The sequence below is a fragment of the Anomaloglossus baeobatrachus genome, chromosome 5 (assembly GCF_048569485.1).
Source record: "Anomaloglossus baeobatrachus isolate aAnoBae1 chromosome 5, aAnoBae1.hap1, whole genome shotgun sequence".
Taxonomy (NCBI): domain Eukaryota; kingdom Metazoa; phylum Chordata; class Amphibia; order Anura; family Aromobatidae; genus Anomaloglossus; species Anomaloglossus baeobatrachus.
This window is the reverse complement of record NC_134357.1, coordinates 103,185,445-103,210,654: the sequence shown is the minus strand read 5'-3', so window position 1 is coordinate 103,210,654 and position 25,210 is coordinate 103,185,445. Positions and strand designations below refer to the sequence as shown.

Below are 25,210 nucleotides of genomic sequence, written 5' to 3'. Positions count from 1 at the left end.
GGGGCAGAGAGACTGATCACGCCAGGCTGGTTTATGGGCATGCTCAGTAGAGCAAGCAGGATCCTGTCTATCAGCATGCCAGTGTTCACATGCGTTTGCATGCAGTATAGTCAGGATCCAGCAATTTGCAGTATTTGGACGCAGCTCAAAAACGCTACAAGTAGCGTTTTTGAAAATAGTTAAAAAACTGCAAGTCGCTGGATCCTGACTATAACGCACGCAAACGCATGTGAATGCATGTTGACGCGAGTCCATTGCAAAGAAAACGCATTTGCACTGGATCCGTTTTTGCGTTAAAAAAAGTTTATGACGCATGTTAAAAAAACGTAGTGTGAAAGCAGCCTAAATGTATCTGTCTTCACTATTTGTGTACATAGTGCGAATCAAACTGTATACAAAATAAAAATGCTCTGATGGCGCTTGCTCATCCAGACCAGGTAATCACATGATCACTGGGTGTAGGGAGGAAGCAGAATCTACTGGGTTTAAGAGATTCAATCAGCTATGCAGCCAAGAGGCTGAATTTCCCATGCAACTGGGGTTTAACATCCTTCTTGCTTCGTGTGGATGACGCGTCTCACGTCATCCACAGTGTCCTCCAGCACACTTCTTTATGCCCTGTTGTGGATAGAGCAAAATACTGTAATGCGCAGGTGCGTGGAAAGGTCACAGAACGCCAGCGCATGTGCACTGCAATGCTTTGATCTGCACTCTGCAGGGTAGAGGAAGTGCGCGTGTTCAAGAACGCAATGGAGGACACTGTGCATGACGCAAGACGCGTCATTCACACCAAGCAGACAAAGAGGACATCGATCGTAAGAAGAGAGGAGGCACTGGGTCAAGTCCAGTGATGCCCATCAGACCGGACAGCCCTGCAGGTGAGTAGATGACTGAATCCCTTTAAAGGGGACGACAACTACTAAGACAACCTCTCCTGATTCCACATTTCTTCAAGGTAAAATAAAAAAAAGCTCCTACTCACTTCCTGTGCAGTCACTGTTCCAGGTGTGTCGGTGCCTGTGCTCCCAGGGCTGACATGACGTTGTGAAGTCACACAAGCCCAGCATCCAATCACTAGCAGCTTCTCTCCCCACCTTCGGACACAGGCATAAGCAACGGGAAATGAGCGACAGATGCTCACTTATCTGAAGGCAAGGAGTGAGAAGCCAGTGGCGATTCGACGCAGGACTCGTGTGACTATGTAATGTCAGACCTAGGAACGTGGGTATAGACACCATTGGAACAGCGACAGCATAGGAGGAGAGTATTTTTTTTTAGCAGTTTTTAGCTTTTTTATTTTACCTGGGGGAAACACGTGGGGGGAAAAAAAGGGGGTGTTCTAGTAATGGACAACCCCTTTACGACCTATGACATGTGTCCCTTTAATGTGGGCTAGCATGTTTCCTAGTTGATCTGATCAGCCGACAGTGCAGCTAACAGGAGCGAGTGGATAAAGAGATTGACAACAGGATTTAACACACGCCAGCAGGGAGTGCGGCATTCCCAGACCCCTTTATAACAGCCGGGGATCAGCTGATGACCTGTCACGGTCATGACAGTTCCTGTGAGCGCCAGCTGAAGCACCACTGTAAAGCAGCAAAAGTAATCAGACTATATCGGATTAAAGTTCCCTAAAGGGACTAGTAAAAAAAAAATTTAAATTAAAATTTGAAATCACCCCCTTTTTGCCCCATTATATAATATATGGGAAAAAAAAAATCATCATTCGGTATTGCTGGGCTCAAATACTTGATCGAAATATAAAATCAATGAATCTAATAAATAAAAGGAGCAACGCGGAAAAAAAAAAAAAAAAAAAAAGCCAGAACATTTTTTTTGGTGGCCGCATCATTACAATAAAATGCAAAAAAAACAGGCAATGAAATCGCGCGCACACACACACACACACACGCGCTATTGTGAATGATCAACTGATCGCTCTCAAAAGCCGGCGGCTCACAGAAGCCAGCTGCAGGGAGATCAGCTGATTTAATAATAATTATGAACTTGTTTTCTTTGCATTATTTGAGGTGTGAAAGCAATGCATTTTTTGTTATTTTGAACGTTTCTCATTTTCAGAAAATAGAAAAGTTTTTGCTTGGAAATTCGGAGACATGTCAGTAGTTGATAGAATAAAAGAATTTACATTTTACTCAAAAAATATACCTATAAAAAGAAAAAAAAATAAAAACTGAAAATTTGGATTTTCAGTTTTTATTTTTTTTTCTTTATATATATACACACATACATACTTTACGTTTGGCATCTACAAACTCGTACTGACATGGAGAATCATACGGCCAGGTAACAAAACCCAAACCCAGTTGTCAAATTGCACTTTTTTTGCAATTTTATTGCACTTGAATCCCCCCCCCCCCCATTTTCCAGTACAATGCGTAACAGAATGAATGGAGTCATTCAAAAGCACAAATCGTCCCACAAAAAAACCAAGTCCACATATAGTGATATTGACGGGGGGGGGGGGGGGGGGGGGGGCAAGTTATTGCTCTTTGAAGAAAGAGGAAAAAAATGGAAACAGAAAGGGAAAATGGAAAAAGTGTACATAAAGTGTACATAACTCTGTATAGTAAGCAAGGGCTGCCGCAGCACTGGGAAACCTTTCAACAATGGAATTGTGAGGATGCTGAGTAACAGATCCCCCCCCCACACCTTAATGTGATTGTAGCCTACCGTAAACTTAAGCTATTCCTAAAATCACAGAAACCATTGTAAACACCATTGGCAAGTGCAGATATTCCACAAGAGGTCAACATAAGGATGCCAAGGCTCAAACATGGCCACAAATAGGGGGGTGGGGGGGCGGACCCTTTCCTATAAGATCAAACATTCTAGTAAGAAGACTGCTTTACACACAACGATATTGCTAGCGATCTCGTTAGCGATGTGACACGCCCAGATCATAGTTACGATTTGCCTAGATCACTCATAGGTCGTTTTGCAGCGGTCACACGTACACATCTCACAAGTAACGATCTCACAAACGACGCTACATCGTTCAGCGATATATTGTTTGACCGAGGCGGTCGTGTGGATGTTGTTCATCGTTGGCAGGGTGTCAATCGTACCAATATGTCTGCTGCGTTCCAAACGACGAACAATATTTTGAAACTGAACGACGTGTCAACGATCAACAATTTTCACCCTATTTGCGATCTTTCGGACTTGCACGTAGGTATCACACGCAACAATGTCGCTATCGATGACGGAAGTGCGTCACGAAAACCGTGACCCCGCCGACATATCGGCAGATAAATCGTAGCGTGAAAGCGGCCTTTACACCAATTATTTAGGTGTCCTTGTCAGGAGGAAAGTGTATTAAAGCGTAATAGTCTTCTCAATGAACTGGAGCAGAGAATAATGCCCGGAATACAGAGCCAGAGAGCACAGATATGGGGAATCAGACTTTCCATCCCTTTAGGAGGTTGGAAATTGCTATGCATGAAAACATCTCAGAATAACAAATCCATGCCATGCAGTGTGGACCTCGGTAACTATCCTGGATAGAAGCTGAAGAAACAATTCACAAACCTTTTTCATCATCTTGTTCTGTTTGTGGAAAAACTCAACCTTTATGTCCCCACAAACAGGAAGAGGCTGCGGGAAATCAAAATACATGTACTTCTCCTCGCGTCTTGTAGGTCCTGTGGGGGATGTAAATATCTTAACCTTCAGCTGGTAGATGACAAACTGGGGATCTACAGAAGGAAAAATAAAAAAGAGTGTAAAAGGTAAAAAAGAAATTGTAAGGATAAATCAAATCTTAAAATTGGCATATAAAGCAAGAGATGAACAGACTTAAAAAGGGAACCCGTCAGTATTCCAGAATACTGTATATAAGAGCCCAGGCCGCGCTGTAGAACGTAAAAAAACACTTATAATACAGACCTAGGGGGTCAGTCCAGTCCAATGGGTGACGCTGCTCTCTGGTCCGGCGCCTCCTCTCTGCGATCTCCGTCCTCCTATCCAGCTCAGGCCGGCATTGCGGTGCTTCGCTGGCACACTTATCTGCTCTGTTGAGAGCAGATCAAAGTACTCTACTGCGCAGGTACGATGAAAGGTTAAAGATCGCCCGTGCATGCGCACTACAATACTTTGATCTGCCTTGAGCAGGGTAGATGAAAGTGCCTGCGTAGGACCTAAACGCCGGCTAGTGTGCATTACGTAGGACGTGTCATGCACATGGGCCTCAGAAGGAGGCACCGGACTGGAGAGAGGAGACACGCACCGGACTGGAGAGAGGAGGCACGCACCGGACTGGAGAGAGGAGGCAACCATCGGACTGGACCCCCCCGTCTCAGGCTGACGTTTTTATCGGTGCCAGTTTTGCGCAGATGCTACATTTTGATCACCTGTTATTGCATTTAGCGCAAAATTTGTGGAGACTAAAAAAACGTAATTTTGGCATTTGGAATTTTTTTGCCGCTACACCGTTTACCAATCAGATTAATTTTTTTTTATATTTTGATAGATCGTTCATTTCTGAACGCGGCGATACTAAATGTGTATATTTTTTTAACCCTTTAATTTTCAATGGGGTGAAAGGGGGGGGTGATGTGAACTTTTAGGGTTTTTAATTTTTTTTTTTATAATTCTTTAAAAACTTTTTTTTTTTTAAACTTTTTATTTTACTAGGTCCACTAGGGGGCTACATGGATCAGCTGTCTGATCGCTCTGTTATATTTGCTGATCACAGCTACATACCTGTGAACAGCAGATATGCTCATCCAGCTCTCGGCTTTGTGAGGCAGGAAGTGAGTCATGTGAGCTATAGGAGTCATCACATGACTGTGCTACCATGACAATCACTGGAAGTCACGTAATCACGTCACGTGACTTCCGGTATCTGCCGTGAGTAAATGTTTACCGTTGTCGCCATTATAATGGCGCGGTCACAAATTGACAGCGCCATTAAAGGGGTTAAAAGGAATGGGCGGATAACGATTCTGCTCGTGCCTAGCAGGCACACGTTAGCTGTAAAAATCAGCTGATATGTGCGCCGATCGCTGCAAGCAGCAGACCGCAGGCAGTAACACTTACCGCTTGGACGCAAGATTACTGCCCGCGGTCGTTAAGGGGTTAAGTCCGCTGCGTGAGATCAATGGGCCGGAGGCGGCGCATGCGCAGATGAGATCTTGAGCTGACCATTCCATCTGTGCATGCACCAACTCCGGGCGCCATTATTTGAAGCCCTTACCTCCCCAAAGCCCCAGCAGTAGAGCACCTGCCGCCGCAGCACAGCTCCCACAGCATTGCCCCCTACCACCTGCTACACCTCTCCACCACGTCCTGGTAAGCTACGTTTGGATTATAAGACGCACCACTCATTTTCCACCCAAGTTTTTGGGAGGAAAAGTGCGTCTTATAATCCGAAAAATACAGTAATTCACATTTTGCCACAAATGCTGTAAAATCACAACAAAATGCTACAATTTTGCATTAACTGTAGATTTTCACTTTTTTTTGTAAGAATCGCAGAAACAATTTGACCATATAAAAAGGGAAAAAATAATTTCTTGAGGAATACAGCACTAGGCTGATTTCATCCATATATATTGCACTAAAACTTACATACTAGTTAGGGTTCTATCTATAATTAGATTACAAATCAGAGAGTAAACAAATTACATGATAGAATTTTTTTTAATTTTTTTTCTTATGCCAAAAAAACTGGAAAAAAATAAAAATAAAAAAGGCAAACAAAAAAAATGCAGCGTAAACGATTCCACCTGCTTGGATTAAGAAAAATTAAACAAGATGCTTCAGGGAAGAAAAAAAACAAAAAAAAAAACCCACTATGAAAGTTTCCTTAAACATATTTCTCCTGAAAAGACATTGTATGTATGTATGTATGTATGTATGTATGTATGTATGTATGTATGTATGTATGTACGTACCGTATTTTTCGGACCATAAGACGCACCCCCCCCCCCCCCCAATGTTGGGGGAAAGTGGGGGGTGCATCTAATGGTCTGAATATAGGGCATGGCTGCGGGGAATGAGGGAGCTGCGATGGGCCCGCTCATTACATATGCACGCCCATCTCTCAGTGCTGAAGCCGGGGCTGATAGGTGGGCGGGGACGTGCGCATAATTAACAGCCGGCCGTGATCACCCCTGGCAACTACATCCTGGAGTGATCATGCTCGGCTGTATTCACTGCCCCCCGCGCATCATCATCAGCGCGGGGTGCAGTGAATCGATGCACTCACCGTTCCCCTGCAGCACCGAGATGTCCTACAGTCTGCCTACCGCGCTGTGTGGACTGGAGACTAGCGGTGCTCAGAGCGATGATGTCATCACTGTGCGCACGTGTGTCTTCACAGCCGCGCCGGCAGACTGGAGGACAATACATCGCAGTGCTGCAGGGAAAGTGGCCGGCTCAACACAGCACTGCCGGCACAGACAGGAGGAAGAGTGATGCTGCGTGGAACGAGGAAAGGTGAGTGTAAACGTTTATTTTTTTGTGTGTGCCGCAGGATGGGGGTATATGAGCAGGATGGGGCCATATACCAGGATGATGGGGGTACATGAGCAGGATGATGGGGGTATATGAGCAGGATGGGGCCATATACCAGGATGATGGGGGTATATGAGCAGGATGGGGCCATATACCAGGATGATGGGGGTATATGAGCAGGATGATGGCATAGAGCAGGATGATGGGGGTATATGAGCAGGATGATAGCATATAGTAGGATGATGGGGGTACATGAGCAGGATGATGGGGGTATATGAGCAGGATGATGGCGTATGAGCAGGATGGGAGCACATAGCAGGATGCAGTATATAGCAAGATGAGGCTATACCAGGATGAGGGAAATAAATATATACACAAGGCAGGAGGATCATTACCAGGATGGGGTACCTTAGTAGAGAATTTGGGGACATTACCCCCATAATAGTGTCAGCAGAAGATCCTCGCCCCACAACAGTGTGTTATGACCACATTTTTTGCTTAAAATTTTATTTTCCTATTTTCCTTCTCTAAAACCAGGGTGTGTCTTATGGTCCGGTGCGTCTTATAGTCCGAAAAATACGGTATGTATGTATGTATATATGTATGTATGTATGTATGTATGCACGCACATACCCTTACACAGCTAAAAACCAGAGTGAAGGCTGCAGGACTACAAGGGATTTTGATACTGGGCCTAGATAAAGGGCTAAGTCCGCTGGTTTGCTTATGCTTCAGCTAAACCCTTCTGTTCAATCAGCAGCAGAGTCCCAAGACCCCCACTCCGCAATCGAAACCAATGATTAAAACGTATCCAAAAAGGTATCTAAAAAGCTCTGCCGCCCTTTAACTTCATCCTCTTGCTCAACAGCTTCTACTGCTGAGCATCGGCCACATGAATTATTATTAGAGGATGAGAATGAAATTTAGGACAACCACTTAATGAGCGCTACACGGCAATGATCAAAAACCGAGCTGTGAGCTGGGAGAGGACAACTCAGGTGCACAAAACCAAAGTGCCGCAGATATTCGGAACAGGAAGGGTGGAGGCAGCTAACCCACAGCACAAAAAGCCAGAGAAAACCACAACGGTGTACAAAATTAGGACAATAGTACAGAAAGTATATCACCTTCAGCCAAAAAGAAAAAAATAAATAAAATAAGAAAGCAAAAAGGGGCTTAATACTGCAATCTCCAATCTGAGCCTTCCACAAGTCACTGTTCTGAAATGTGATATTACCAGGGGCAGCCTGAATAACGGGATAAGAGGAATACAATCTCCAGGAGACCCCCATAGTTGGGCTCTGTTCACTACACATTTTGAGCTTTTGACTAATGCACACCTCTGTTGAAAGCCTGCGATGTATATCACTGTAGAGCAGGGCCAGGCGAAGTGCGGTCCAGGGGCCATATCCAACCCTCTGGCCGTTCCAGTCCTGCCCAAGACAGTCGAAGGGGTGAAACGCAGCTGATCAGGGGCCACACAATGGCCACCACCGCCACCCGGGACCACCGCTATATGCATCATCAGATTACATTGGTGAAGGAGGGGCCAATGGCTTCCTCTTCCAACAAATCAGCATGAGGCACAGTAGACGCAACGAGCATCAGAGGCCGCAGCAGAGCGCCAGGGGATCGGGAGTGAGGAGAATATGTGGTGTTTTGTTTTTCATGGGTGTGGGAGGTTTGTATGTATGTATACAGGAGACCATGTGGGGGCTCAGAAATGTATACAGGAGGTTAGGTGGGGCTCAAACTGTATACAGGAGGCTATGTGGGGGCTCAATGTATACATGTGGCTATGAAAGGACTGTATAGAAGGCTATGCAAGGACTTATACTGTATGTAGAAGGCTAAGTGTGGGCTCACACCGTATATAGGGAGGCGGTGTGTGGGCTCACACCGTATATAGGGAGGCGGTGTGTGGGCTCACACCGTATATAGGGAGGCGGTGTGTGGGCTCACACCGTATATAGGGAGGCGGTGTGTGGGCTCACACCGTATATAGGGAGGCGGTGTGTGGGCTCACACCGTATATAGGGAGGCGGTGTGTGGGCTCACACCGTATATAGGGAGGCGGTGTGTGGGCTCACACCGTATATAGGGAGGCGGTGTGTGGGCTCACACCGTATATAGGGAGGCGGTGTGTGGGCTCACACCGTATATAGGGAGGCGGTGTGTGGGCTCACACCGTATATAGGGAGGCGGTGTGTGGGCTCACACCGTATATAGGGAGGCGGTGTGTGGGCTCACACCGTATATAGGGAGGCGGTGTGTGGGCTCACACCGTATATAGGGAGGCGGTGTGTGGGCTCACACCGTATATAGGGAGGCGGTGTGTGGGCTCACACCGTATATAGGGAGGCGGTGTGTGGGCTCACACCGTATATAGGGAGGCGGTGTGTGGGCTCACACCGTATATAGGGAGGCGGTGTGTGGGCTCACACCGTATATAGGGAGGCGGTGTGTGGGCTCACACCGTATATAGGGAGGCGGTGTGTGGGCTCACACCGTATATAGGGAGGCGGTGTGTGGGCTCACACCGTATATAGGGAGGCGGTGTGTGGGCTCACACCGTATATAGGGAGGCGGTGTGTGGGCTCACACCGTATATAGGGAGGCGGTGTGTGGGCTCACACCGTATATAGGGAGGCGGTGTGTGGGCTCATACCGTATATAGGGAGGCGGTGTGTGGGCTCATACCGTATATAGGGAGGCGGTGTGTGGGCTCATACCGTATATAGGGAGGCGGTGTGTGGGCTCATACCGTATATAGGGAGGCGGTGTGTGGGCTCATACCGTATATAGGGAGGCGGTGTGTGGGCTCATACCGTATATAGGGAGGCGGTGTGTGGGCTCATACCGTATATAGGGAGGCGGTGTGTGGGCTCATACCGTATATAGGGAGGCGGTGTGTGGGCTCATACCGTATATAGGGAGGCGGTGTTTTGGCTCACACCGTATATAGGGAGGCGGTGTGTGGGCTCACACCGTATATAGGGAGGCGGTGTGTGGGCTCACACCGTATATAGGGAGGCGGTGTGTGGGCTCACACCGTATATAGGGAGGCGGTGTGTGGGCTCATACCGTATATAGGGAGGCGGTGTGTGGGCTCATACCGTATATAGGGAGGCGGTGTGGGGCCTCATACCGTATATAGGGAGGCGGTGTGGGGCCTCATACCGTATATAGGGAGGCGGTGTGGGGGCTCACTGTATAGGGAGGCGGTGTGGGGGCTCATACTGTATATAGGGAGGCGGTGTGTGGCCTCACTGTAAAGGGAGGCGGTGTGGGGGCTCATACTGTATAGGGAGGCGGTGTGGGGGCTCATACTGTATATAGGGAGGCGGTGTGTGGGCTCACTGTATAGGGAGGCGGTGTGGGGGCTCATACTGTATAGGGAGGCTGTGTGTGGGCTCATACTGTATAGGGAGGCTGTGTGTGGGCTCATACTGTATATAGTGAGGCGGTGTGTGGGCTCATACTGTATATAGGGAGGCTGTGTGTGGGCTCATACTGTATATAGGGTTTGTAAGTATACTTAATTCGGCTCAATATTACGTGATCTAATTGTTTTATATTAAAAGGGGTGGTTCACCCATATTTTTTATTATCTAGATCTATATTATATTGAGAAACAATGTTTCTCTCAAATACCTTATATTTGCAATAGTGCCTGTAAGAGGCACTATTGCAGACTGCTGTTCCCCGCTCCGTGACCCCCAGGCTCCGTGACCTCAGGGATCCGGTGACTTCAAGTTCCTGACACCGCGGCCGGCTGCAGTGTCCGTGAGTGATGGGCTGTGGGTGGTGTTTCATCAATCGTCACAGCCCATCTGCTCCCTCCTCCCTCACAGCAAAGCTCTGAAAGCAGGAGACACGCGGAGCTGTGACAAGCGGTGAAACACTGCTCACAGCTCAGTGCGACAGGAAGACTGGGGCCGGCCACGGGATGTGACGTGTCCGGAACTTGACGTGACGTCACCGGAGCCCGGGGGTCACTGGGCGGGAACAGTAGTCTGCAATAGCGCCTCTCACAGCCACTATTGTTTCTCAATATAATATTGATCTAGACAATAAAAAAAATATATGGGTGAATCACATTTTAATACTAACTGTATTAATATAAAGCAGAATTAATTTCAGCCTATTGGTTCAGCCCTCAACACCAGTCACCACATCTCATGTGGCCCCTCGGGAAAATTAATTACCCACCCCTGCTGTAGAGGAATACAGAGGGATAAGACACCCCTAGGCTCCCACTATTGAGAGATACAGCAATGAACATTGAGACTGTTATATGGAATAGTGAACCCAGGGTCTATCAATATATACTGGCCCAATAGAGGCCAAAAGTAAATTCCTTAGGGCTCCGTTCGCCTGACAGCGGCCACTGGATACTCTTGGCTTGATGCTTTTTTCCAGCATATACGCCAAACACAGGACGTGAACGGAGACAAAACGTTCTTTCAGCACTGGCTGACAAATGTCAAAGTCAAATTTGCTTCCGCCCAGTATTCCTATGGAAGACCAAACAAGCTGCCACCGTTACATTGCCGGAAATATTGCAAGAATGTCCACCATTAACCAGAAACAGGCAATGGGAGAGAAAAGGAAGAAAAAACAAGGCGGACAGGTCATACTTACTGCAAGTTCCTCCGCTGAACATTGGAATAGTTTCAAACATCATCTTGTGAAACAGAAGTGCCACTGGTCGGTAATCCAAATTATTTTTTAACAAGTAGCTGTAGTAATAGACATAACGCCTTTGGCTGGGAATTGTCACACCCTAAATATAAAAGAGGACACTGTTCACACATTTGACAAAAGCATTCACAGTCATTACAAGTATGGTTACTGCACGCGCCGCGCTTTTAGTGCTAGTGTTCGCTTTTTTTATGATTTAAAATGAAAATGGATTGATAAAAATATATAGATATTAAAATGTTCATTTTATCAGTAGTTTTTTGGGGGTTTTTTTATAGCCAGTCTCTAAGACACACAATTTACCTTCTTGTCTCGGGTCCGCACTTCTCCATAAAAATCTAATGCTTCTTGTGCCTTTAGAAACTTGCCTCGATGTAGCAAATATGCACAAATCATTACCCCTGTACGTCCTTTGCCAGCTTTACAGTGGATTGCTGCTACATTGTCGTTTTCACTTAGCCATTGGTCGAGATCTTCACAAAAAGGTTTGATTAGTTCTAACTGTGGTGGATTGTGGTCTTCAAAAGGATACTGTGCAACTGCAAAGAAAAAACACCTGGATGAGGATTGTGGGTTATATCCTAGGTAAAACGCATGTGACGATATCCTCACTATACATTAAAGACATCAGGCACATGAGGCCTTTAACTGTGTGATATCAAAGGAAAAAGGTCGCAGGTGGTGACAGACATTAGACCTCCACCGATTTTCCAAATTTACTGCTAGAGATCAAATAATCCCTTCCTGACCAGAGTGTTTTTACAGCCTTGTGTTTTAAATATTACTTCTGGCAACATTATTCAGAAGGTCAATATGATAACGACAATACCAAACTTAGGCTAGTTTCACACTTGCGTTGAACGGTATCCGTTGCGTTGCATTGCGTTGTGTAACGGATGCAACGGATGCTGCAAAACAACGCAATTAGTTTTGATTTTTTTTTTTTACAGTTTTACTATTGTGAACGATCAGCTGATCGCTCCCTGCAGCCGACCATCGGGTGATCAGCTGAGCGCTGTCACTTGCCGGCGCCCGGGCATGCAGGCGGGCGGCCGGTCGCTCAGTTGAGCGCTGTCGCTTGCCGGCGCCTGGGCATGCCAGCGGGCGCTCAGCTGAGCGCTGTCACTTGCCGGCGCCCGGGCATGCAGGCGGGCGGCCGGTCGCTCAGCTGAGCGCTGTCGCTTGCCGACGGCCGGGCGCTCAGATGAATGTTCGGCCACCGCGAGCCAAAATAAAGTTTGATTTAAAAAAAAAAAAAAAAGCAAGCGCAGTGAAATCCAGAGGATTACGCTGCTCAAAACAACGTTACATGCTGCGTTCCTTCCGCTGGGCGGAAGCAACGGAGCGTCGCCCAGCAGAAGCAACGCAGGTCCTTTTGGTACAATCCGTCAACCATACAAGTCTATGGGAAACAGCGGAATCCGTTTACGGATTGCGCTGTTTTCCAAAAGGGCGGATTGTAACGGAAGGAAAACAACGCAAGTGTAAAAGTACCCTTACAAAGCTTCTTTATTTGTGTAGTAAAAAAAAAAAAAAAAAAAAAAAAAAAAAAAAACACATTCTCCTGTGAACCCCAGCCATAGACTAGCAATTATCATGGCATGTCTGTGTTCCAATAACACATCAGCACACACAATTGCGTTGCAATGGGGCAGTTTGTCAGATGGGAGTGTGGAATTAACATCAGAATTGAAGGCGTTAACAGCAGAGCATAGCTGTCATTACATGCTGAAGATGGCTGGGTAACACAGCCAGCATCTGCTGGGAAGGATGCAGGCTAAACTCCTGATGCCAGAGGTACATGCATCACATTAAAGATAACTATGTCAATGTCAGGAAGGGGTTGTTCTTCTGATGTATCTTCAGTACAGCACCAATCCCCAACCCCCCGGCTTCCTGCTTGGGGGAAAGGGGGAGCATTAAGGCTCTGTGCGCACTAGAAAATGGAATTTTAAGAAAATTCCGCAGGCTCTGAAAGATTTCCGCAACCGCGGAAAAAAAAAAACGCACCGAAATCTGCATGCGTTTTGTTGAGTTTTGGTGCGGTTTTTCCGCAGGTTGGTACATGTGTTTTAATGCATTTAATGCAATAAAGCACATTGAAGAAAAAAAATAGATATAGATAGATCGATAAATAGATAATGGGATAGAACAAAAGATGTCCAGTGTGTACAGCAAAATCAAAATCTCAGACTTTGCTAGGCGAAGTAAACATGCATTCTGGTGCATCTTTATGACCTCAAGAACGCACCAAAAACGAAGCAAAAGATGCCCTTATTTGAGGATTTGGACATTGTTTTTAAGTGTAAAATACTGGTTATTTGGTGGAGTGTTTTTTTTTCCTGCCTAAATAGTGTAAAAACGCGTCAAAATGACGGTTAAAAAAGCATTGTGTTTTTGGTGCATTTTAAGACGCACTCAAGATGCACTGGCAAAAAAGATGCTTCATGTGAACATAGCCTAAGGCTATGTGCGCATGCTGCGTTTTTTGACGCTGCGTTTTTGGCCGATAAAAACGCACAAAAACGCACCCGCGTCGAAAAAACGCGTCAAAAACGCATGCGTTTTTGGCTGCGTTTTGATCTCTGCATTTTGCTGCGTTTTTCCAATGCATTGCATGGGCGGAAAACGCAGAAAAACGCAGGAAAATATTGACATGTTAATTTTTTTTTTCAAGCTCAAAAACGCAGCTTAAAAAAAAACGTTGTGTGCGGACAGCAAAAATGAAAATTCAGACTTTGCTGGAGAAGCAAAGTCATGCAGTTTTGAGGCCAAAAACGCACCCGAAAAACGCGCAAAAACGCCGCGAAAAACGCACTGTGCGCACATAGCCTTAGATATGTGATGCAGGACTGTCTCCGTCTGTTGAGACAGGCCCAATTAACGCAAGGGCTTTGGCAGTGCTGGGTTGTTGTTGTTGTGGGTGATTCCATTACAATGGGGGCGCAGCATAGCCTTGACATGGGTGGTACCATGAGCATTTGAAGTGGCTGTGTATTCTAAATGTTTAAGAACAGTTACATTGTGGGATCATTTTTGGATACTTCGTCTTTTGACAACTAATGCTAGGTTCACATTTCCGCCAAAGGGTATGTGCACACGTTGCTTTTTTTTCCGCGCGGAAAAAAACGCACCCTCTGGCAGAGGGGAGAATTGTAAACAATGCTTTTTGAGAAACAACGCATCGAAAACGCATGCGTTTTTCATGCGTTTTTCATGCGTTTTTCATGTGTTTTTTTAGGTGCGTTTTTTAAGACTTGTCAGTGATAATAAAGTTGGTTGAACACAGACCTTTGGAAAAAAAAACCTGTGATGTCATTTCCTTCTCCACATTCTGTTTGGATAAATGGGAGGGCTTGGAATGGAAGGAGCACCATTTGAATTTTGGAAAAGTTGAAATAAACTTCGCGCACCAAGCCCCTTAGGTACCTATACGTCAGAAAACCCCCACAAGTGACCCCATTTTGGAATCTGCATCCATCAAGGATTTTATTCAGGAGTATATTAAGCATTTTGAATCCACAGCTACTTCACCCAAAATGTTGCTGTAGCAACAATATTCTCACTTTTAGGCCCGCTTCACATGTCAGTGAAAAACACTGACGTTTTTCACTGGCGTGTAAAACACGCACATGTCCCTGCGTGTGCCGTGAATCTAGGCACACGTGGGTTGTCTAAGTGCAATCCGGGCTCCGTTCTCCGTGGCCCGTGATTGCACTTAGAGATTAACTCACCTGTGCCCGCTCCCGCTCTCCATGGTGCTGATCGCTCCCGCGGTGCAGCATCCGGCCGGCGCTGACCCCCGCAGCAGCTGCTTCCGGGTCGGCTGTGTCGTGCATCATGAATATGCGCAACAATAATGAGCCGGCACAGAAGGAACAGGGAGGACGGGCTGCAGAGGACATCGCTGGAGCCGGGTGAGTTAAAATGTTTTTTATTTTAAAAGCACGTTTTTTTCTGGCACGTGTTTCACGGATCACACCACTGCGTGGTCCGTGGGACATCAGTGATGCCAGAAAAAAATGGACATGTCTCCGTGCGGCAATCACGCACACGCGGGTACGCCGCATGGAGACACGTGCAGTGAAAAATCACTGACGTGTGAGCAGACCCATTCATTATAATGGGTCTGCGTATGTCAGTGATCCTGGTACGTTTAAAAAAAAGCACAAACGTCCCAGAATCACTGACGTGTGAAAGGGGCCTAAGGCTATGTGGCCATGATCCAGCGACACGGCGTCTAGTACACAGTGCCAGCCTTCCTGCAGCTGCCCATGCCCACGATTTGGGTTCAGGCTGCTGTGGAGCTCTATGCTACCTGCAGAGAACACTCGTCTCCGCAGCATAAATTGACATGCTGAGGCTCGGGAAGCCACGCTACCGGTCAGTTTATGCTGCGGAGAAAAGAAGCACAGTGGGCATGGGATCTCCAAAAATCCTTCCACTGTGCTTCTACTGCACAACGCAGCGTTATGGACGCAGGGAAAACACTCAGCGCCCATAACGCTGCAAACCCTGATTGTGGACACACAGCCTAAAAAGCGTCAATGGATGAAGGGATGTCAAATATATAGAACGTCCTACCCCCGCCTGCATATTCTAAGCTGGCACCTTTAGTACCTTTCAAGTGGCACTAAAGGGTGCCTAGCTTAGTATTTATCCAATAAAAAAAAAAAAAAAAATGAAAAAAATGGCGTGGGGTCCCCCCTATTTTTGATAGCCAGTCAGGGTAAAGCAGACAGCTGTAGCCTGCAAACCACAGCTGGCAGCTTCATCTTGGCTGGTGATCAATTTGGAGGGCTCCCCATGTTTTTTTTTTTATTTATAAATAAAGAATAAAAAAAAAAAATAACGTGGGGTCCCCCCAAATTAGATCACCAGCCAAGGTAAAGCTGACAGCTGGGGTCTGGTATTCTCAGGGTGGGAAGAGCCATGGTTATTGGACTCTTCCCAGCCTAAAAATAGCAGGCCGCAGCCGCCCCAGAAGTGGCGCATCCATTAGATGCGCCAATCCTGGCGCTTCGCCCCAACTCATCCCGCGCCCTGGTGCGTTGGCTAACGGGGTAATAAATGGGGTTGATACCAGATGTGTAATGTCACCTGGCATCAAGCCCAGCAATTAGTGATGTCACGGCGTCTATCAGACACCCGACATAACTAATTGACAGTAAACAAAAGCAAAAAAAGACAACAAAAAATGTTTTATTAGAAAAAACACTCCCCAAATCATTCCCTTGTTCTCCAATTTAATAAAAAAAAAATGGGTCCGCAGAAATCCATATGGATGTCCCACGTCGCCTCTGGACCTTCTAGAATATGGGGGCACGTTCAGGAAACGTATCCCCCATTTTCTAGGAGGGCAGACCCTCCATTTGAGGAGAGTGGGTGCAAAAATCTGCACCCACTCTCCCCGGGTCACAGCTGCAGAGTGCGAGCAGCCAGCACAGCTCACACTGAACACTGTGCTGGCTGTCAGCTGCTCTGCTCATGTGACCGGCCTGCGTGCACTGTGAAGGAGGAGGGGGCCGCGGGGGATCAGCGCTGCGACCGGACAGGTATGTATGACACCGGGGGGAATAGGGGTGAACGGGCAGGGCCTGGGGAACAGTTTTCTGTCGCATGTGTTATTGCACATGCGACAGAAATCATAGGAGCAGGGCGGCCGGTGCGCTACTGTGCGCGCGGCCATGTTGGATTTTCGGGAGGGGGGTCGGGGGTCGGGGCGGGCACTTTGGCGACACCGGGGGCTTTGCCAGGAAGTGAGGTCAACAGGAAGCCTCTTGACCTCACTTCCAGGTAAATGCCTGCGTTCTGGCGTGCCGACAAAGGCCGCGGACCGCAACAAAAAAGCAGGTCCATGCGTTGTGGCTGCGTTCTGACCCCACATCATTGATTTCAATGGGGGAGAGAACGCAGCCACAACGCACAAAAGAAGTGACATGCTGCTTTTCTTTCCGCACCGATTTTTGGCATCCAAAACGCTGCGGAAAGAAACGCAGCATGTGCACTGATTTTTCAGCTTTCCCATACACTTTGCTGGGAAAGCTGAACGCATGCAATTTGCCACTGAAACGCTGCGGTTCAAAACGCAGCGTTTCCGCGGTAAAAAACGCATCGTGTGCACACAGCCAAAGTGTTATCAGTCACAATCCGCGGCTCTGGTAAACAATGGAATCTGTTTGGCGGATTCTGTTTCCCATAGACTTGTATTAGTGGTGGATTGCGACTGATTACCTTGCGTTGCATCCGCTGCGCGGCGGTCAGTCGTTTTTGGACTGACCGCCGGGCGGAAATAACGCATAATGTAACGTTTTTGGGCCATGAAAATTAACGCCCCGCGTAGGAATCCATCGCAATCCGTCACGCTTGTAATGTTTGTTTATGGTGCTGGATTCCGTCGTAATCAGTCTTACGACGGAATCCAGCGCTGGATTCTGTCATGCTCCACTGAGCATGCCCAGCATGTTTGGCACACCCACTGGGTTGTTCCAAACATAAACGGATCCGTCAAAAAAAACGCACGCACAGTGGATGTAACGGACGCGACAAATCAGTTTTTTCACAGGATTCCTGTGAACGGAATCCTGTGAAAAACACATCCATTGCATCAGTTGACATCTAAAAAACGACGCGTCCATAGCTGACGGACCTGACAGATTTAAAACAACGGAAATGTGAACCTAGCCTAAGAAGACAGTTTATCTAGGGTTGGGGATTTCGTCACATTGCGTCTAGTTTCAGAGTGGTGCTTTTTCCATCATCTTTCTATAAAGAAGCTTATTCGCAAAAGCCATACTCACAGCGCAAAAATGATACAAAACATGGGGGGGGGACGACAAAACACGGAGTGATCAATTTATTTTCAGGACATGGACGTGTAGTGTGACTTACCTCTGCAGCTAAATTTGTTGGTATCATAATGTCTTTCAGCACATCTACAAGGTAAGCAAATGAAGGTTAGCACCATGTAGAGGACCAGCCCATCTTTATTAATACCAATATTAGCTAAATTAAATAAGGCTCAGCGTCACCGATGAATGCCAGTCTGTAAATCAATCTACTTGGTAACTAAAGAAGAAGGTCTACTTCCAATTCCTATTTGAAGCGCTCGTCGAGCACATTATTCTGCATTATTTAAAGTGATATGCAATTAAGACCTCAGCCATTGATCTTGAACAGCTGAGTGCAAAAGCCTTGTGATGTCATTATTGGCTTGTCTCCTTAAGGACAATACACTCCAGACTGACTGCTTTAGAAAAAGGACTATGAATGACATGTCTGCCCATTGCTAGATAATGTCTAGAAACACCTCAGGATGAGACAGTTAAAAGGGGCAGGATAAAAAAAACAAAAAAAAACAAAAAAAAAACACTAGTCTATAAACACAAAACCTGGCACTTGTAATCCTTAAACCAAAGATACCAGATACCACTCCGCCAGGAATATTTAACACCTCTGCAATGTATGCATTAAAATACTAACCGATCGCCATCATCTGCCGTTTTCAGCGCTGCACCAATCCTCTCGCAGATCATGTGACCACCCTGCTGACCACATTTGTGATGACAGGAAGTCACTTTCTCAATGCAATTCTAAGACTCAGAACGAGGCTCTCAGACTTACATATAGAAAGGAAGCAACAATCAGCAGTGTGCGCCGTCAAGAGAGCGCGGCAGCCACATGATCGGAGACTGACCAGAGCAGCAATGGAAACAGGCAGTGTCAACCACTGGTATTTTAATGTACTAATATTACTGATAGCTAACAAATAATAAAAGGTTATGGCCCAAAACATTAACACTATGGAGTTCCAATACTATCCGGCCTCCATACTGAAAGCACATCTACTGGGAGAAAATGAATGCTATTCCTCCCAGAAGCCGCCAGCTTTCAGTCAGAGGCGGACTTCAGTCAGTGCATAGTAATCAGCAGCTGTCCGCACGCCCTGAGACTGAAAGCACCCACATATGTCAGCTCCAGGCTTGCTCACAGCCACAGCTCATTGTTACAAGGAATGAAAGTTCATTCTTTAAAGTAGCCAGCCATGGAAAATTTGCAACTATGAACCTGCAGATTATCCCTATTTCTACAGGTTATTAGTGTCTTTGGGACATAACAGGCTCCCTTTAAAAAGCAAACTTGTCACATTGAAAATGCAGTCCCATCTGCAAGCACGATAGAGCAGGAGGGGCTGACCACATAAGTTTTAGGCCCTGTGCGCACTAGGAAAAGGATTTTTCTCAAGAAATTTCTTGAGTCTGAAAGATTAGCGCACTTGCGTTCAAAATACGCACCAATAAGGTACCGAAAAACGCATGCGTTTTTACGGCGTTTTTCCACAGGTTGGTCCCTGCTTTTTTTTTTACCATTATCTATGGCACAAGACGCAGGTACCTGCAGAAAAGTAGTGACATGCTCAATCTTGAGAATAAAAACGCAGTATGCGCACAGCTATTTTTTTTTCCATAGGTTTTGCTGGGGAATGTCTGCAGAAAGGTTACCATTTTCTCAAGAAATTTCTGCAGCAAAAACACACACACAAAAAAAAAAAAAAAACGCGGGTAAAAACGCAGTGTGCGCACAAGGGCCTTATACAAAATTATACAGTATAATCAGTGACTGACATATCTCTACATGTACACTTATAAAAGGGAAGGCTGCCAATCACCAATAAGAAACTGGCTGCCCTGAAAAATCCAGAATAAGCCAAGATTTAGATAAATAAAACACAATCTTTTCTCACAAATTATGTACCAATCTACTCGGCTCCATAAGCTGTCTGCAGGTTGGACTGCATGTGCAATACGACAGCTTCCCCTTATAAAAAAATCTGTTCCTCTTTTCTAACCTTCATCTTGCAGATTAGTGCCAGTCTATGCTATTTAAAAAGAAGGAGCGGAAACTTATATTTAAACTAATCTTTATTATAGACGCTTGTGATTTTCAAGATTCTTTTTAGGACACTTTCCATTTTAGTCTTCTACTGAAGTTTCTGTATAGACTGGGACATAATGCGCAGAGTCATAACAATCAATAGTAAGTTATTGACAGTACTATAGTACTGCCCAGGACCCATACATGAAGGCTGGCATTTCTAAGTATGCGGTAGGCAGTTTTCACACATCCGGCATTTTGCCGGATGCAATACTGTACAATGGCATCGCGGCAATGCTGTCATGTGACCGGAGCTTGCCGCGATGCCATTGTACTGTACTGCAGTCTACTGGAGTGTGCCGGATGCAGCACTCCGGCAAAATGCCGGATGTGTGAAACCGGCCTTAGGCAAGAGAGATGTAACATTGGCTGAACGATTGTTTGATCAACAGCTATCTAGTAAACAGGGGTCTTAACATTGCATGTACTGATATGGCTGTCTCCAGTTACTCCTTTGTCTCTAGAGATTTGACCGAATTTCATCACTTACAAATTAATTACCTGTATTTCTGTCAATGACCTAATAATTTGTGCTGCCATAAAGCACACAAAACTTGCTGTACTGGCTGCTTTGAGAAAACCTACAATCAGCAGACACTGGGTGGAGCCACAGGCCATTATTAGCGTTGACTCCACCGTGTGTACACGGCAATGAGCAGACTCCTAAGCTGGATCTGTTCTTTTATAACAATTCTTACAAAAGTATAATCAGCAGCTCTGTCCCTCCATTATGCTGCCCTCAGCATATCCCAGGTGACAGATAGCCCTTAATAAAGGATATATCACATCACAGCATACAGAGCGGTAGTGGGTGGGGATCATCTATGTGACTTACAGGAAAGCTTCACAAGTCTACAAGATGAAATTCGCTGTCTATATATTTTATTCCCAATTCAACACGTGGTCACAGGCCATGGAGTGGGCAAAGCTCCAAGTCATTTAAAAGTAGATCATGTAACATGAACGCCTGCCAAAATTCCATCTAACCTCATCACTCCACCACCGCCACACAAATCTCCATTAGGCCCCTCCAACTAATTGTTTCAGGCATGCAAGTCTGTAAAACAATACCCATCCACTCGGTCTACAGAGAGGGAAAGGCAGCCACTTTCACCAATTGTGGGGGTTTAGAAAAAAAAAAGGAGGAAGCACCAAAATATACTTACAGATTGTAGATCTTGTAATGGTTTTTATGTTTGGAGTCCAAAAACCTTGAAGAGAGTAAAAATACAACTGTAAGTAACGGGAAAGGCCTGATACACAAGAGCGCCATGATATTAAACACCTAAAACCTGGGTATTGGAAAACAAGACATAAGGACAATTGCATATATTTTTTATTTTGTAGAACAGCTTATTGCTACACCACTATATGGAGATGTGACTAACAGATTTAAATTTACCCATTAACACTCGAAGTCCCAGAGTGGAGTCATTTGACATTTTTACCATTGGAACCCTAAGGAGCTCGAAATTCCTGGGACTTCTAGTGTTAAACCCTCAGCTCTCCAGACAGGTCTACTTTACTTTCTACATTTCCAGTGTATTTGGCACCAGTTGAGGGCTCGTCATTGCCCACCAGTGCTGGACTGCAGTGACATGCCTCTCATAAATATAAAAAGGAGGAATAACAGAGAAACAACAAAATACTCCACAATTACGGCAACGTAAGTATTTAAGATACAGGCGGGTGGAGGAGGGGCGAGATGTCCTCCCCTCTAAATATGTCTGACAGCAGTCGATGCAGATTTCTTAATATACAGTGAGATATCCTCCAATACAACCCAATAGAAAAGGTCCATACTGCGGAAATGCTTAAGGTACTTTCACACCTCCGGTTTTTCTTCTGCGGCACAATCCGGCACTTTGCAGGAAAATCGCAACCGTTTTTTTTTGCTGCCGGTTGCGATTTTCCTGCATAGACTTTAATTAGTGCCGCATTGTGCCGCATGGCCTTGCGTTCCATCCGGTTTTTGCCGCATGCGGCAGATTTAGCCGATGCGGCAGCCGGATGGAACGTTGCCTGGCACGTTTTTTCGTGCGGCAAGAAAAACCGCATCGCGCCGCATTCGGCCGATGCGGCGCATCTCTCAATGCATGCCTTTGGCGGCCGGATGCGGCAAATACCGCATCCGGCCGCCGCATGCGGTTTTTGCCACTGCGCATGCTCAGTAGCATGCCGCAAGCGGCAAAAACCGGGCGGGCCGCATGGGAAAAACTTATGCAAAGGATGCGGTGTTTTCACCGCATCCGTTGCATAGTTTGCACAGCCGGATTGAGCCGCAGGGCTCAAGCCGGATGTGTGAAAGTAGCCTTAGTGGAGATTGTGAGGGCATATGGTACCATTCTTCCAAGCATTTATCTTCATTTATTCATTCCAATAATTTAGCCTCTTTTTCTTACAACCGTTATTACATGATGATATTCACTTACAATTGGAGTCTCTGCTTTGAGGGGTTTTTTTTTAGCATTTAAGTTTGACCTCATTATTGGTAGTTTGTCATTTGTGCTGTTTGATATTATTACCTACTTATTGTGTCATTTACTTATTTGCACTGACTTGATCCCATTGCCTTCCTTTAGTGCTCTCATTTTAACATTGGATGTCTATATTATATTCCTAGTTTATATTGCACCTCACCATGTGTTAGCAGTATGTACATTTACCTTGTATCTTATTTGCACTGACCCTTGTCCCCATTATGTCCGTGTATAACCCCTTTTCCCACCTATTTTGTACTGCTAAAACACAAGACATTTGTCCGATGCTGAAATACGAAGCCTTTAATATAGATATTACCAGCCGGTGTCACACTAAGGCTATGTGCACACGTTGCGTAAATACATGCAGTTACGCTGCGCTTTGTAGCATGACCAAAGTTATACATTTTGGGTTCATGGCGAGTTAAGTCCAAAGCTCCCAATTCTATTGCAAATCTGTGGTCAATCACAAATTGTGATGAACTCCAAGCACCCATTAGGAAAGACTGGTTGGCCATCAGCCAGGATTTGGCCCAGAAGCTGCGATCCACCAAGCTAGGGCGGATTACTGAAGTCTTAAAAAGGGTAAACACTGTAAATACAGCATAAACTTCATGTATTGGTCAATAAAGGTTTAATGACTTATGAAATGCAAATAAACTCTACTTCAGTAACCATAGAAAAATCTAAAAACATTGAGGCAGCACACTTTGTAAACAAAAAAAAAAAAATTGTGTCAGTCTCAAACCTTCTGGCCACAACTGTGATATAAAGATAAAGCCCCTTCACACATCAGCGTTTACAGTACCTGGTATCCATTTTTCTCTCATGGATACCACATGTGCCCATTATAACGTATGGTGATCTTTACATGTGAGGGTTTTTTACTGGTAGCACGGATGACAAAAGGCCAATACAAATTCTAGGTGTCCATGAAAAACACGATCAGCACACGGAGGGCATCAGTGTACAATCTGTGTGCTGTATGTGTATAACATTGCAAAGGACAGGAGAAGCTTTGTAACTGAATGATCCATCCTTGAAAAACACCGATGAAACTGATGGTAAAAATGGTCATGGAGGTCACATTGATCCAAAACACTAATGACACTGGTACAATTTTTCATGGACGTCTGAAGGCGGCCTAAAAATGTGAGATGCTCGAGCAAGAAAGGGTCAAGAAGTGTTGTGGGTGCCCAGATATGTGATCCTCTTCATAGTGATCTGTGATCTTAGGGGGGGGGGGGTGAGTGCCCGCATACGGAGAGGTCTAAGCCCCGATATCTTATATAGGCAGAGACGTGCTCCCTTTTTATGTGGCCCGGATGGAGGTGCTGCAGCGGCGTGCCATCACAGCTGCTCACTAATGGGTTACACACAAAACTAGTAGTGAGGATTTTGCTTTTCCCAGTAAATATACACTGAATACAGTCATTGTGCTTTAACTTTAATGATCTCAAGAATGGGTGAGGGGTCTTTGATCTCCAAATCAATATGCATTTTTCCACTCCAGCCCTCTTCTCTGCATCTGGTTCTAACTTCCTGTTTGGCTCCATGACAGGCCGTCGGCAGAAACAGGCTTTTCTGGGAGCTCTTGCTTCATCAGGAAACGTATGATGCATCAGCGCGCTCAGGGTCTGAGGCCCAAGTCTCATATATTAGGATTTCTTCTTTTCACTAGCTCATTAGGACTACTAACGTGTGTGAAAACATGTCCAGACCCAAACGCCCTCGAGATCCAAGTTTAATGGGTGGAGATCATTATGTGTCCACCACCAATCAGTACCCATCAGATAACATGATCAAGAGGCTGAAAATGCGGTGCACATCACATGCAGTATAATCCCGTATGCCCCTTAAGAAGTAGGCTGATGGAGTCTGCAGCAATCACTTCCGCATACTTCTTACAGGAATCCTAGGCACAGCACATAATCAGTGCATTAGGAGGCTCCTTATCTCCGCAGTATGGGTGCTCCTTGTGTAACCAATGCCATGTTACACCTTTATTTGTCATTGTGGCCTGGCTCATGGCCAAACCTTAATACTGTTAAGTCTGAAAGATGAGGAGACACAATTGTAGGCAGAGTATGGGGACACAGCAGGCCGGCTCTGGAGGGGGTTCCCAGCCCTAGACCTCTGGGGCCTTACAGGGAGAAAGGCAGGGCAAAAATATACAGCACAAAAAATAATAATCAGACTAGAAATGTTCATGAAGTGGAAGAAAAACATGATTACACGCAAAATACTGCATACAATGTACACTGATCAGCCGCAACATTAACGGGACGCCATCAGCAAAAAATGACCCATTACATCAGATGTGCTCAATGTATAACACGATTTACACACTGGCCGTTTAGTTTTTGTTTGTTTGTTTTTTTTTTTTAAAAACACTAATTTCTTATTGTCTCAATAAACCAAACATGAACATTAGCATGAACAAACTCCAAACCCTACCGTCTGTAATAAAGCATCTAATGAGCGTGTGCAAAGGTTATTGAGAAGAGCTGGAGAGCAGGGTCAGCCGTGACGTCACCTATGGTGATTGGTGGATCCTGTCTCATCAGCTGTGTATAGATATGAATAACGGTCAATGTCACCCAGCCTCTATAGTA

The 25,210-nt window shown here is 45.7% G+C and overlaps 1 protein-coding gene across 1 annotated transcript in view; it reads right to left on the bottom strand.

Annotated features, from left to right (window-relative positions):
- PTEN (phosphatase and tensin homolog) overlaps positions 1-25,210 on the bottom strand; it is a 107,284-nt gene that overhangs the window by 27,150 nt on the left and 54,924 nt on the right. Inside the window, exons 3-7 of the mRNA XM_075348735.1 lie at positions 21,282-21,326; positions 18,073-18,116; positions 11,485-11,720; positions 11,122-11,263; positions 3,550-3,716 (exon numbers count right to left, since the gene is read on the bottom strand). Of these exons, the coding sequence (XP_075204850.1) occupies positions 3,550-3,716; positions 11,122-11,263; positions 11,485-11,720; positions 18,073-18,116; positions 21,282-21,326 (634 nt within the window). The remainder of the gene's footprint in view (positions 1-3,549; positions 3,717-11,121; positions 11,264-11,484; positions 11,721-18,072; positions 18,117-21,281; positions 21,327-25,210) is intronic.